The 14,795-nt window shown below is 43.1% G+C and overlaps 1 protein-coding gene across 1 annotated transcript in view; it reads left to right on the top strand.

The window, feature by feature from the left end:
• LOC146829331 (indolethylamine N-methyltransferase-like) overlaps positions 1-1,816 on the top strand; it is a 211,083-nt gene extending 209,267 nt beyond the window's left edge. The window contains exon 3 of the mRNA XM_085607985.1: positions 971-1,816. Coding sequence (XP_085464111.1) covers positions 971-1,409 — 439 coding nt within the window. The 3' untranslated portion in view covers positions 1,410-1,816. The remainder of the gene's footprint in view (positions 1-970) is intronic.
• The last annotated feature ends 12,979 nt before the right edge of the window (positions 1,817-14,795 follow it).

Here is a 14,795-nt window from a genome sequence, read left to right as displayed (position 1 = left end):
ATGTGATCAATGTCGTTGTACGACCGAAGCGCGTCATGGCGGCCTAGATGGCAATAAACTGAAAAAATCAAAGAGCGAATTATCGGGTCCACGCTCGTTTTTGTGCCCGAAGGATTTGTTGGAGTGTATGTGAGGTTCTCCATATATATATGTGGTTTCCGCCTTCGGCATTTCGGCGGAAAGGACGCTTTCAATATGTATCTATATATACATATACATATATATAATAAAATAATATAGTAACTAACATATAGGTGTATGCAAAGAGAGATATAAAGTGAAAGGTAGCCACAGTAGATCAGGTTTAATTATCTGGGATAATGAGAGTGAAGAAACATTAGCAATTCTGTGTTCAAAAGATTGATAAATGTGACCCTAAAATTAGATGCTCCAGATCCTGGTGAAAATTCCTCACAAAACCATACAGCTGTAACATGTTTTTATGTCCATAATATATGTTCCCATGTGAGAGACTTATATCATCCTGTAGGTTGCAATAAAACGATTTTCAAACATTTGCAGAGGTCAGAGTTCAAGATGTTTTAGGATATTTGTGCATAAGGGTGACATGTCCTAAATGCAGTACACTTTCATTCCTGCTATTTAATTTTTGGTATGAAGTCTTCACCAAACAATCTAATCATCGATGCAATTTGTAGCACTGTGTCCCCTACAAATGCGGATATGGGCTTTGAGGGTCTGATCAGCTATCTAGAGTGGAGGTCAAGAGCCCTGTATGTTTGTGCTCCAGAGCAACAAATGTAAACTATCAAGAGCAGCAAGTCATGCCTGCACAGGTCGCAAGCCTGCATGGCCCGAACCTTTGCAGACGGTCTTACAGAATATAGTACTCTCACTTAGTTTATTTCTCACGCATTTTCGATTTCTGTGTCAACGTTTGTGAAAGTATAAGTGGTTTTGGATGTAACATGGGCTATACATTTATTGTTTCCTGTATATATATTTTTAGTGACAATTGGATGGAAATTCAAGAGAGGTTGAGAAGAAAAATCAAACATACTGTGGAGCACGATGTCTGTAAAAGTGACCCTTTAGCCCCACACGTCTTTCCTCAAGCCGATTGCCTGCTCACGGAATACTGTTTGGAAACGACTTTCCTCAACAAGGACGCCTACTGCACCGGTCTGAAAAATATGTCATCACTTTTGCGAGTAGGAGGCCACCTTTTAATGACTGGAGTGTTTGGATGCACCTTTCACATGGTTGAATCATTCAAGTTTACAACATTAAGCTTTGAAGAAGAGTTTTTGAGAAAAACTATAAGTGATGCTGGCTATGCAATTAAATTGCTAGAGATTAAACCTCGCGTTGAGGAATCACTGTACGCTGTAATAGATATGAAAGCAACATTTTTCCTTATTGCATGTAAAGAAAGAGAGGTTGTATAGTCACAATTGATTTAAAAAAATGCGCACTCCAAAGTTAAGGGCAGAAGGCAGAGTCCAGAAGAAGACTCATAATCGAGGCTCCTGTGTTTATGATCTTTCTAATTTTCTGAAGATTGTCAGATTTTCATTTTACAGCTTTGACTTTAAAATGTTGTCTAGTCAAATAACTGAAATCTAATCGAAGATGCAGTTGAATCATTGGAGTGCCATTGCCACCGTATCCCTGGGTGGTACTTAATCCATGTTCTTCGTCTCTCTCGTCGACTGTCACTTACCTCAAATATCTGCTTACAGTCATAAAAAACTTTGATCTAGATAACGCATCTGGACATTCTAATCATATCTTACCAATACTTGTATCAAGGTGTAATTGCCTTTAATGCTAATAAAACAAACAGCAATCGTGACGCTTCACAGTGTGCTTTCGTCATTTCAGTATCTAAACGTATTATGATGCTGGGGCAAGAAAGTCTGTGCAGGGCTAGGCGTGCTCTGAATATAAATTCATACTTTGCAGAAATGATGTCAATTTAGCGAAGTAGGAAAACGAATTAATTCTAATAACATCCTGTGTTGAAATATGTTTTTTAAATTCACAGAGGGTTGTGTATTACAAACTGTCAATCTTGTAATACATATCCAAATCCATTTGCTACAGCGGCTGCTTCTTGTAAACTAAATCTTAACATTCCACCCTCAGTGGCGGCTGGTGACATTTGAAAGTGGTAAGGCTTAAACTTTCTTTCACTGAACACAAGGCTATTTTTATGCAGTATAAATGAGGCCAGCAACAACGGCAGCACCACACCATGGCGGAGACACACACAAGTACAACCACATCAATTGTGACATGATGCTGCTGCTGTGCACCACCTAGGGAAGGAGTCTCAAATTAGGCACATTTCACCCAATAAAAATGCCACATTTCCTGAACAGAAATAGGAAAAGGATGACGGCCTTCTTTCACTCCAAATGCAATGCAAGCCCTCCCATCACACATCCTATGTACTTAGCAACATTGTCCATGCTGTTAATTATGTGGACTTAAGCGCTATGTGAATGGAATTACTGAATGCTCTGACACAAAAAGTGCAGCCTCGGTGCCCAGAAGTATGCTTTGATTACTTGTCACTGCTGGTCTAAAAGGAAGTTGGTGTAATTGCAGTGGAGCGCCCCATAAGTGTGTTTTCCCATGTCTGCTCGCAGCAGCCGTTCAGGATCTATGTGTTATCTGCACAGTCTCCTGCTGAGAAGCAGCTTCCTGCCCTGAGAGCCAATCAAGGGAGTGTGGCGATTGGCGAACACCGAACCTACGGTGCCACTAAAAGTGTAAAGCAGCGGGACTGCTGGGTGTACATCAGAGTTAATTGCCATTTAAATATCTTCCAAACAAACCACTCGTCCCAATGAGGTCATCCCTTAGTAGCACAGACGGCCAGCTACTTGTGCCACCTCCTCTCCCCGACACAAACAGATGGCCACACTCAGTTACAGACACAGCGGTCCTGGCCTACAATAAACATATAAAATATAACTCGTTTTTATAGCGCTTGCTGTAGAAGTTTTTTTATATGTATGTAGCGCTGTAAGTATGAAGTGTGCCATTTAGTCCCGGCTCGCAAACTTGTAGAAGGGAGGGAGGGGGGGGTCGCACAGGGTTAAGATGAAGATAAATAAAACCTACCTGACAGATCCCGTCCCGCGCCGCCTCTGCTCCTTGAACAGGCACAGGTATGCTCCCTCCCCTCCTGTAGCCAATCACAACGCTGCAATGGCAGCGTTGTGATTGGTGCAGAGTCGCGGGCGGCACCTGACCGGGCACCTGTAGGCAGGCCATTTTCTCTATGTAGGCTGCATGCAGCCTACGTATAGAAAATGTAGAGTGCGCATGACTGCTTTGGTCGGCCCCAGGGCCGACCAAGAAGTCAGGGCACTCAGAGTAGTGCAAGCCACTTCTCCCCGACCCGCCCACTTGCCCGCCCTCAACCAGGCATACCCTCTCACCCACCCACAATCAGGCATATCCATGCCTTCTGCTTTCTCGCAGCACGAGAAGCAGAAAATAAAATGGTATTTAAAATACCATTTTATTTTCAGCTTCTCGCACTGCGAGAAAGCAGTGGGGCGGCGCTCCAATGCCCTAACGGAGCGGCCACCGCTGTCCACCCTTAAAATGTCCCTCAAGGGTTCTTTTGACTCACAGACCTTCAAAATGTCCTAGGAAAAGCACCAAACCCCATTAGATGTACTATGAGAAGGATTGTTAATATAGTATGAGAAATGTACAAGTTGGGTAAATGTGGAAAGTCACTCAAGCCCACTAGCCCTACAAACCGAAGGGGCATAATTAGTAATCTTTCACACAACAAAAGGCATCTGAAAAGTAAATGAAAAAATATAATGACGTAACTTGGCTCCTCAATGTGTTAAAATTAGTTTATTTGAAATGTCTAGGGCTACTTGCTCTCACAGTCTCTGAGTTTCTTTTATTATCACCGGCGGTCATGTCCTTTGCCTTTGCAATCCATGAACTCTTTGATTTCAATTTCAACCTGTTTATTTAGGCCAGGCCACCAAAAATGGAGTCTTAACTTCTCTCTGATCTTGCTGATGCCCAGGTGTCCCTGATGTGCCAGTTTCATCAACCTACCCCACAGCTCCACAGGTGGAACCAGTTTAGTGCCTCACCACATCAATCCATAATGTGTTGCTAACATATTCCTGACCTCTCAATATCCCCTGCATGATGGAGTCAACTTCTTACATTCACCCCATACTTTCTCAATGTGTTCTGTTACTTGTGTCAACACCTCTTTTTGTCACTTGATCTATCCAATCCCCACAACCTATACTCCCCTCTGTGACTTCACACACTTCAAACTCATCCAATTCCCTCAAATGTTCCTCAATGGGTTCCTCCACTCCCTGCATTTTCACATTCATTAATCTTGATAAGTAATCTGTCACTTTTCAGAGTTCTGGGTATGTATTCCACCTTAAAATTGAATTCTTGCAATGAAATTATCCACCTGCAAATTCTACTTGCTACTGCACCAATGCACTTTCAGTCAAAATCTCTTTCAAAGGTTTGTGATCCGTTCTGCCCACCAAGTGTGTGCACCATAGATAAGTCTTCAGGTTTTATAGGTTTGGGCTGCAGAATAAACAAAGGGTGCTCAAAAGGCAGCTTTTTAAAACTTGAAGGGCATGCCTCACTCTAAGCAATCTTGTTAGGAGTGGAGAAAATAATTTCTAGGAGCCACTGGGATGGTGCCCCTGACACTAATGAATTTCCACCTGACCATTTTCAAGCACAATTTGCAATTTTAGACAGATAATTTAGTCACCTTATTTGAGTATGTCCTCACTAATCAAGAAATTCCAGATAGCTGGCATATGTCTTTGTTAGCCCCAGTTTATAAAGCTGGTCAAACCACCTTACCTTCCAACGGTATGTTGATGGCTTTAATGGATAGAGAGGCAAAATATTTTGCAAAATGTATGCTAGCAGAACTAACAGACTGGGCTGATACTAGTTCATTGGTCCCAAAGCACCAGACCGGGTTCATTAAGGGAATTTGCACAACTACCAACATCCAGATGCTGGCCTCATTAATTGAAGAGGCAGGTACCGCTCTTTAAATGTACACCTGTGCTATGTCGATTTTCATTCAATTTTTCATGCGGTACAGAGAGTCTACGCTGGGGAATTCCGCCTCTTCTCCTAAGAGCTATGTAATTGCAGTACACAGATACCTGGACAAGAATCAGGTTGGGTAAGGGTAAAACAATTTCCAAAATATTTCCAACAAGAAATGGCCTAAAACAAGTCTGTGTACTGGCTCCGCTTTTATTTAAGTTGTATGTTGCTGAGCTTTTTCTGCCTTAAATAAGTTCAACTCCCATTCACCTATGGTGGCTGCTTGTAATGCTTCACACTTGTTGTATGCTGACACTGTTGTTTTTGTTAGTTCTACTAAGGTTGGTCTTCAGTGTTTCATCAACACAACCGCTCAGTATGCTGCGGATCATGGGCTAAGAGGTAATCTTAGTAAGATGACAACCATCCTCGAATCAAGGGGAAGAGCTTCACCACCAACATTCTATACAGAAGGGCCAGCTTTAAAAACTGTGTCCGAGTATAAGTACTTGGGGGTAATTTTTGACTGTAGAGGCTCATTTAAGAACCCGAGTTTGGAAATTCAGAAAATAAATAATACACTATCTGCTGCATTCTCTTCATTATGGAACTATTTAAAACGCTGACTGCACCAGGCCCCCACACAATCACCGGGCATGGGGCGAGCAGCAGCAACCATGCCCTCGTGAGCAGGAGGGGTGAGAAGAGGAGGAGTGCCCGGCGCTAGACATGACCAACATCACCGTGCAGATGATCAAGCGTGAGGTTAAAGAAGTGCTCAAGAGAGCAAGGAGGAGTGTGCTGAGTTGGCTTGAAACACCTCCTTAGTACGGGTTTTAAGAATGTATTTTTTTCATCAACACCTGAGAATCAGTCATAAACGATTTTAGGTCAAAGGCCAAGTGCAGACTGATAGCTGCATTGTTCCGGGCAGCTGTGAAAAGAACCTTGCCACTGTGCGTGATGCTCCAGACTGATTAACCCTTCATTACTCCTCCACTATAGTGGCCCCAAACCATCCACCAGTCTTTTGGTACTAGAGTAAGTGACACACTGTGATCACTTTGTGTGCCAGGATTTGAATGTATGTTAAATGTCTCATGGCCTAAGAGATGTCAGTGTCCTCGTAGAGGCACCAACCTTCTTCTCTGCTGAGTTTTGCCAGTGCATGTCCCACTCCCATTGTGGCTGTGGGCTTTAACGGAAGGCTGGGTCCGGGAATCTGTGGAATGTTGAGTCATTATGAAAACAGGAAATTAGATATAGGTAGTGTCCAGAATACTTCGGCATCCAATCCTTGGCCTCTCTGCAAAGCTCTCAGATGAATGATCACGTGTGCGCGTGGCAGTTGTGGTTCTATGTAAATGTGTGAGTAAGTGTCACTCTACGGGAATTTTATGGTATATGTTTAAGCCAAGACCTTTAATATATAGGACCCAACCATTCCAGGAACCTCACAGTTTGTTCACCCTACCTTAATCCTTGGGGCTTCATGTGGTAGCTTTAAATGTAAAAACACTGACCTGCCTTGGATCAATGATTCACCTTTCATTTATGTAATATCTGATTATTTCGAAAGGAGGGCGAGACAGACCTTTTTTGCTACCCTTGATTTTTTTCAAGATTGACCCCGGTATGATATATTACTGTTCCCCTTGAGCCCCCATCCCCTGCATGGTGCCCCTCAGCTTCCTTAGCACTACATGTTGCCACTGAAGACACTCTCTGCAGACCTGTCATCCTTTTCTTTCATTTTTAGCTACTAACCTTCTCACCACTCTTCTGCCCTGGCTTGGAGGTAAAGTCACAAGTTCACACTTTGGGAGGCAAATTAATTAACATCAGTATCAGTGTCTAAGAGTAAACATTGATTTATAAACAGTCCAGATCTTTCAAGTCAACATCTTACAAGTGACGTTTGGATAGCAAATGCTCACTTATGAAGGTGCCGGGTGCGGTGTTCAAGGTATTCCATTCTGTCGATAGCTAGCTTCATATCAGACACATTTGTTCATTTGGGGTCCCTGTGTGTAATGGAGTCCTTCTTTGTGCTGGTGATCGTTGGAATCCACACGTCAGTTGTTAATGCTTGCCATTGCTGATGAGGCTACTAAACAAACATCTGTCACAGTAATATCTAAAATATCCTACTATTATCCTTCTGAAATGAGACAATAATGAGAGCACAAAGCTGGCAGAACTATACGGAAGATATGCAAGATGAAAACCTCTTGACTAATATTACATGTATATATTAATTAGGGGTGGGCGGAATTTGCGAAATTAACTTTCGCAATTTATCGCGAAAATTCTAAAAATCTCCGCAAACACGCCGGAAATATCACGAAGACGCGGAAGTTTTTTTCCCGCCTGTTCGCGGTATTTTTTGCGTGATCGCGGGCCGCCAACTTACCCATGCGGTTGCTCACGGGCGTGGCCATCTTGTTTTCACTTGTCCCGCCCTCTCACGATGCTTACTTCCTGTTCCGGGTCGCGCAATGCATGTTCGCACCCGTTCGCGGTCGATATTTCCTGTTCGCGACCGCTTTTACTTCATCGCGTTGCTTTTTGCTTGCTCGGGGAGAACATATTGCGCGAACGTGCGCAGGTGGTCGCAATGGGCATGGTTCTGGGGCCTGTTTTTCAATCCTCTCCAAATCTTTTCAATCCTTGGTTTAAACCCACTTTTTTTTTTTATCTTTCTTATTTGTTATTTATCTTACTATTTTCCAGCTTCTATACTTTTGGTTTTTGTCTCCTTTTTTTGTTTTTTAGCGACTTTTTTTCTTTCTATTGCCTGCTATTATTTATTTCCTTTACTTCTTTAATTTTACTACCTTTTCTTACCCCAGAACCATGTCTAAGGGTAGGGCTGGTGGATGACGCAGCCAGAGCCGCGACCGCCTTCCTTGCGGAAGGCGGCGCCCACAAGGGGCGCAGGCACGGGCCTTATTTGGGGAGGTGAAGTTGGCTGCACTAATTTTCTTTGTGCAGCGCCACCTCCCCTCAACCCTGGCAGCAGGTGGCAGGCCTGGGTCCGGGTACGGCCTCCGGGAGCGTCGGCAGCGGTGGGGGAAGGTACGCTGGGCAGTGTCGGGCTTCTCTGGGGTCCGGCGCACCCAGGCGCAGCTCACGCACCGGTGGTCCGACATCCTGGACCGTGAGCAGGACCTGCTGGACCTGCTAGGAGTGGAGGTCCCGGGGCTTGGTGAGTACCTATTTAATTATTACAACTTTGTATCTGTTCTTCTGCTCTGTGTTATATATTGCAAATATCTTTTTTTTCTTCCAACCAGCTAGAATGTTGCTGCCTACATTCCAGGTTAATTACGTTCAAAAGTCTTCTGTGATTATGACAAATGGTGCTCTTCTGCGCTACTACTAATCTTACTTGTTTGCAACTTTGCGTTTGCGCTTGCTTAGCGTGATTCTTTACGAGTTTATTTTAGAGAAATTAAGTTACGTAATGCTACAGTGACTCTAGTCCATTCCTTACTTTGTCCTGTCACAGATAGGTGCGGATTGATACTTAGGTTTGGGTACTTTGTATGAGCTTCTAATTTGTTAGTGGTATGCTTGATGCCCCCTCAGTTACGTGACGTGCTGCTAGTACGGCAGTCTTTATTAGAAGTTTAGAACCTTTTCTAGTTTGTTCAATGAGTGGTGGTAATTTGCTTAGCACTAGCAGAACATCAGCATCAATCAATCAACCCAAAATTTGGTGTATACAAAAAATGTAGTCATGTGTCCTCCATGATTTGACCCTATGCATTGTTGAGGAATAAAGTGGAAATGCATACTTAATGTACAATTGGCATGCCTGGAATAGGTGGGCTAGGTTGGGTGGTACGTCGTACTTAGGCTTAGTTGTAACTTAGTATTCTGGAATCCGAATGGAAGACTGGATTACTGTTGATAAATATTAACTTAAGTAGTCGATCTGCGAATCCCCCGATATTACTTGTTGAACAGATAAGATCGGTCAATTTAGTTATTGCAATTGTTGTTTACATAAGTATTTTTTGACCGTTGTTGAAAAATATTGTATTTGTTTGACACCATCCATCAATGTTTGTCTCTTTCTTATATCTTTCCTGTTCATCATTCAGCACCCAGGGGAAGACAGACAGGGAGTGGGGGTTCGGCGGGAGAACAGTCCGAACAGCACCAGGAGGAAACCAATGAGGGCTCCTCTGCTGGCCCCAGTAAGTCTTCTTGTTTTTAATAATATTTCTTATTCCATAACTTTTACTGCCCCATATTTTTCACGAACTATTGTTTGTTTCCAAATGCTATTTTTTTACCAACAATTATCCTTCGATCTGTACGGTTTCAAAAATCTTATCACTTCCTCCGCTATGATGACTCTCAGTACTACTACTACTACTAATAATATCAGTCTGTCTGTACTGTAGTAGCTAGTCTTGCCCAGTTGGCCAGTGCCACTCTTTATGTGAAAGGTTGTAATATAAAACTCATATTCACCAGTAGCTCGAGCCATTGAGTCCAATCCTTTGGGTCGTCATCTTGTACTACTTCTACTCTTATTGATCTTGAGTCTTTGTTAATCTTGAGGCTTTGAAAATTCACAGCAACAAAAGCCCAACCAGATTTATTACTATTTTGATATGATAGCCTATAGGACATACTACTACTGTTGTAGGGATCTTGCACATACACAGACATTTGCACCAGAAAATAGGATGTGGGTGATGGTAGGTTGGACCTTCCTCACACACCTCAATCAGAAATTCAGCACCCACCAATATTTCACTGCTCGACTATAGTACTGTCTTGTCATAACTATTAGGTCTCTGAACCCTTCCCCCAAGATGCCCAACAAGTAGACAACCCAGAACATAACACTCCCAACCTCTCAGTCGTGGAAGCAATGCACATGCACACCCTTACTTTAATTTGCTCACTCGTGTAACTTAGCCCACACCAAATACCACCAAGTCTATGTACGTTCAATTTTTTTATTTTGAATTAAGAACAAAGCTCTTTACATTGTTTTATTAAAAAAAAGCAGCAACCGGAAAATCAATAACATTAAAACAATATACATTGTTACACTTATACAGTTGGGAATTAAATCACGATAATTGAAAAGTGGTGGAAGGCAGCACCACCATCCCCTAGGAATTTAGTTTATATAAACTTATAAATGAAGATGTGAGTGAAGGGACCCCTCACCTTAGAAGAACCTAGTACTGGTAGTTGTTGCATCATTCAGAAGCTCTGGTTCGTAGAAGGGATTCTTCCGTCTGTAATGCGAAAAACTGAAATGGTGTGCGTTAGTATATTGCAACTTACAAGCATTTCTCAGCCGTGCCACAAAATGTAGCATTTATGGATAAGCAATATGGACCAACAGTACACTAGTACTTCCTAAAAAAAGTGGCTTGTTAATGTTTTTGTTGACCGCTTGTACGCAGCGCGTAGACTAGACAGTAGCAGTGTGAGGCAGGTCATGTGGGCTCAAAGGTGTCTTATACAAGAAGCTGCAAGGTAACGTCACATGTGCAAAAATAAAAGACACAAAGGTAAAATGGTAGCATGGCTAGGGCTAATTAAGCAAAGGCTACAATGATCATATATAACTATTAGTGTCTACTCTACTACTACCTGATTTGTACTAGTGATGTATGTGGCGCCTAATAAATGTGTAATGCTTTCTAGGCGCACTACCGACCACCATTGCCGGGGCCAGCGAAGGTGACGCGGAGGGCGAGGATGCGGCAGTTGCTGCAGATAGCAACGGAGCGCTAGGGGGAGTGGCAGCACCAGTGGCGGGCGGTGGTTAGTTAGATTCATAATCCTTAACCATTGTTGAACTTGACAGTACACTCACTGCAAGGGTGTACTGTATGTATATGTATTCTGTACAGTTGCGACTTAGGGCCCCATTAGGATGGCGGGCATATTGCCCCCACCGGGCCGGTGGTATTCACTGCCGACACCGCAGGGGCAAACCTCCCGCCATCCCTGTAGAAAATATTCAGACCCCCCACATGTCGACCAGGCGGAAAAGGGTTCAATATGGCGGTGGTGTCTCTCTGAACACACCACCAGCCATATAATCTGCATTTTGGAATGCCTTTGCGTGGCGGCATTGCCGTCCGCCACGGAAAGGCATGCAGACATTGCAGAGTATGCTTGGGGGCCCCCATGGAGGGTCCTACCTACCTATGCTATGGTATCCCCTCTGCCTTTCAAAGCAAAACGTGACAGGCTCCGTGCGGAGCCCATCATTTTGTGCTTGGAAAAGCAGCACAACATGTATTTTTAGCATTGCTTTCGGTAACGCCAACCAGAATGTAAAAAAAACAGGATGCGCCCGCCACTGTGCCGGGCCCATCATCCAAATTAATTGTCCCCACGGGACTCCCACCCTTTTTAGCGTGAGGATGGCGGGCGGACAAAGTCTGCCCGCCATCCGATGTCGTACGTAAGTATGAGTTGTTGGGGACGTTTGAAGAGTGAACTAGAAGACTAGAATCCCCTTTAATTGGCATAGGAGCAGGAGTATTGAGTAACCAATGGCCTCATCTATCTGATTTCAACTCCGCTTTGAAAGTTTTATGGAGAAGAGCACCTGGTGCACTCACTGTTCAACTAAAAAGTGAAAGACGGGTGGAAGTAAGAAGGACGGGCGAGATTTAAAATGTTATGTACTACTGTGCTTTATAGTGCTATTCTACCATGCCACTATGTGTATAAATAATTAACTTGTCTTACTGTTTTTCTAAGAGTATATTTTACAATTGTCTTGTTTTTTTCTTTTTGATACACAGCTACTCCTAAACTAATCCGCAAGGAGTTGGCCGCCAAGGCACAGCGCTGGAAGCTGGAGGCAATCCAGCGGGAATACCGGCGGCTGGTGGTCTTAGCCGAGGAGGAGGAGGAGGAGACTGCGGCAGCAATTCTTCAAGCCTCCTCCAGTGCCCTGGGCCCCAGCCACCGCCCTCCCTCCAGCGGTACGGCGCCACCGTCTGGCGGCTGCCCGCTGTCACCGTAGTGCCATCTCCGGTGCCCCCCCCCACTGTGGCTGCAACTGCCGCGCACTCAGACGCCGCGTCGCCCGTTTAGAGGGCCAGATGCGTGTCCTCCTTGAGTCCCTCCCCACACCTTAGTCCCTGTCATCTTGTTCTGCCCTTTTTTTAATACTTGTTTGGGTGGGTGAGTGGGAACTTGTTTGGCCGTTACGGACTTTTTCTCCTATGGACATTGGTTGGGGTTAGGGAGGGGGGTGGGTCAGCTTTTGTGGGTTTAGTTTATTTTTGTTAGGGTAAATTAAATATATTTTTCTATGTTACATGCAATGTTGTTAATGTTTTGTAGGTGGGGTAACTGTTTTACATCACACTGTTCCCTTGCTGGTGCATGGCCGCCCATAGCCTGTGTTTGATTTAAATAATTGGCTGACTGTATAAGAGACAAACAGATAGATGCGACACACCTCACTCATTGACTTGTCCTTCTAGTACTTTCAGTCTGTCCTCTAGTCTATGCATTCTTTATCTGGACTGGTGTGTGAAAATGAAATCATTGACAACATGTCCATTATTAATTCTGCCTCCCCCAAACTTCACTCTTACCGGTGTTTGATGTTTATGTCCAACTGTGGCACAGCAATGGCTGCATGGTGAAGATGGTTTCCTTTTTCATACATGCCATGATTGGGGTGGTGGTGGTGGTAGTATAGTAGTAGTAGTAGAAACTGGCAGGGCGGCAGCATTTGCAAAAAAAGAAAAGGAGACAGTCAATCGCCTTTCAGAGACTGTTAGAGGAGTAGTAGAAAGAAGTACAGTACAGAACTTACCGAGCAACAATAATATGCTCAAAGTTTTGACAACAAAACATATTGGTGGTTGGGATAGCCTACTAGACAGAGTTACAAACTATAGTTGTGTCGAGTCACTTGACTAGGCCTACAGCCTAACAGTTAGTGCTGTATATGAGGAATGACAACAAACAAATCCAATCAATGGTGGCAATTCATGCTGAGGTATATGTTCCTTTGTTAAATAAAATAACCTCTGAAATATTCTACTCATGGGTGGGCAACTGGGCAAGCAGAAGAAGATCATCGCTCTACCTTGAAATTGAAGTAGTGTTGCTTTCGCCACATCCGCCCCAGCAAGTGTGTGATGAAGTATTGGTGTACATTTAATTTAGTCACACCTCGACAATAAGTCACACAGCCCGGGTGAAGAGGGTTAGGGTTTGTTGAATGGATGGGGAGTGGGTTTTTGGGAAAGGTTTGACATAGAAAAACAGTATGCATGGATAAACAAACGACAATCATTGAAGACTACCATATCCATATGTTAAGGGAGAAAAAGGAAATGCATGCATGATGATGAGAGACCCGGATTACATACACTTCTAGTTCTTGTTCTGTTGTTCCGGCCTTAATACTTTTACAGATAGCAAATAGAAATTTTAAATATTGGTAGGGAAGAATCGTAAACACAGAGCAAACCTAATGATGATAATAACAACTCCAAGAACACACTGTTGTAAAGATTGTATACAAAATATTAATGAAATTATTTAAAAGAAGATGAAAGTGGATACTGTTACTGTGTTATCCTGGTAAAAAATGTGGACTGGATTTGCATCTCGGTATTCCTCTTGCTCCTCTCGTCCATCAATCTTGGGTGTGTCGCCTCACCACTCGCCACTGCCCGGCTGGAACATTTTTTTTGATTTATTGGTAAGGTAAGTGTGCCTTGTAATGTTTTCCAAAGTATAGGGCAAGGCCCGGCCTGTAATTGTAGATGGAAAACCAAAGGGGATATTGAGAAACAAAGTTGAAACAAATGCACAAGTTATGGTGTAGTGCAACAAGAACACTTTCTGAGGTGGCATGTATGCATCATCTCTACTCTAGTCTGTTTCCAGCATTGACCTTCAACAATAACAGGAGAGAGCAGGCCCACAGTGCTTAGCAGTAGCACATCCTACGTTAAGACTTTAGAGTACTTTTTTTTTTTTAAAGAGTTGGACAAACGCAAAGCACATTATCCATTCCAAACATAGCATTTTACAGTTTAAGTTAGTAAAATCAATGCACCGCAGTTATCCCACCGCTACACTCTATTCCACTTCTACACAGACATTTGGGTCTGCTGTGGTTGTTGTGGACGTGTTTACCTTTAGGCTTTTACGTTTGATGCCACTCATGAAACGTCCTCCTGACTTCATCATCATCTCCGATACTTTTACTGACTGACTGTGAAGATCGGCCTGCAGTATAAGTAAAATTTTTATTACACAACAAGAGTAGAAATATTACTGACTTGAGTCATTCTTTAGTGTGTACAGAAAGATAGATTAATAGTGCACTTTGACTTCACTTTGTGCACAACAAACAAACATTGAAAACACAAAGACCAAACGCTCAGAGTCAGGTGTCCAATGCATGCCATTAATTGTCATTACCTGTTCCTTCTCATACTAAGTTAACGGGCCGTCTATTTTGCCATCATCATGATGGACGGTGCTGTTGTGTCAATCATACACATTGCGCAGATTGAGTGAGTCCCCTTCCTGTATTGAATTAAAAGCAATGTATCACCTAGCTGTAGGAGAAGTACAAATGTAATATGTGCAAGAAGGGGAAAATTGAATTTACCTTGAGTTAAGTTTAGTGTGTTCTGTAGAAAGTTGATTAGTGGCAGTGCACAATTACATAAATTCATGCACAACAAACACAACAAAATCTAAATCATTCAGTC

This window comes from Triturus cristatus, chromosome 5_2 (genome assembly GCF_964204655.1).
Source record: "Triturus cristatus chromosome 5_2, aTriCri1.1, whole genome shotgun sequence".
In the NCBI taxonomy this organism is placed as follows: Eukaryota; Metazoa; Chordata; class Amphibia; order Caudata; family Salamandridae; genus Triturus; species Triturus cristatus.
The sequence above is the reverse complement of the archived record's forward strand: the minus strand, read 5'-3'. Positions and strand labels throughout refer to the sequence as shown.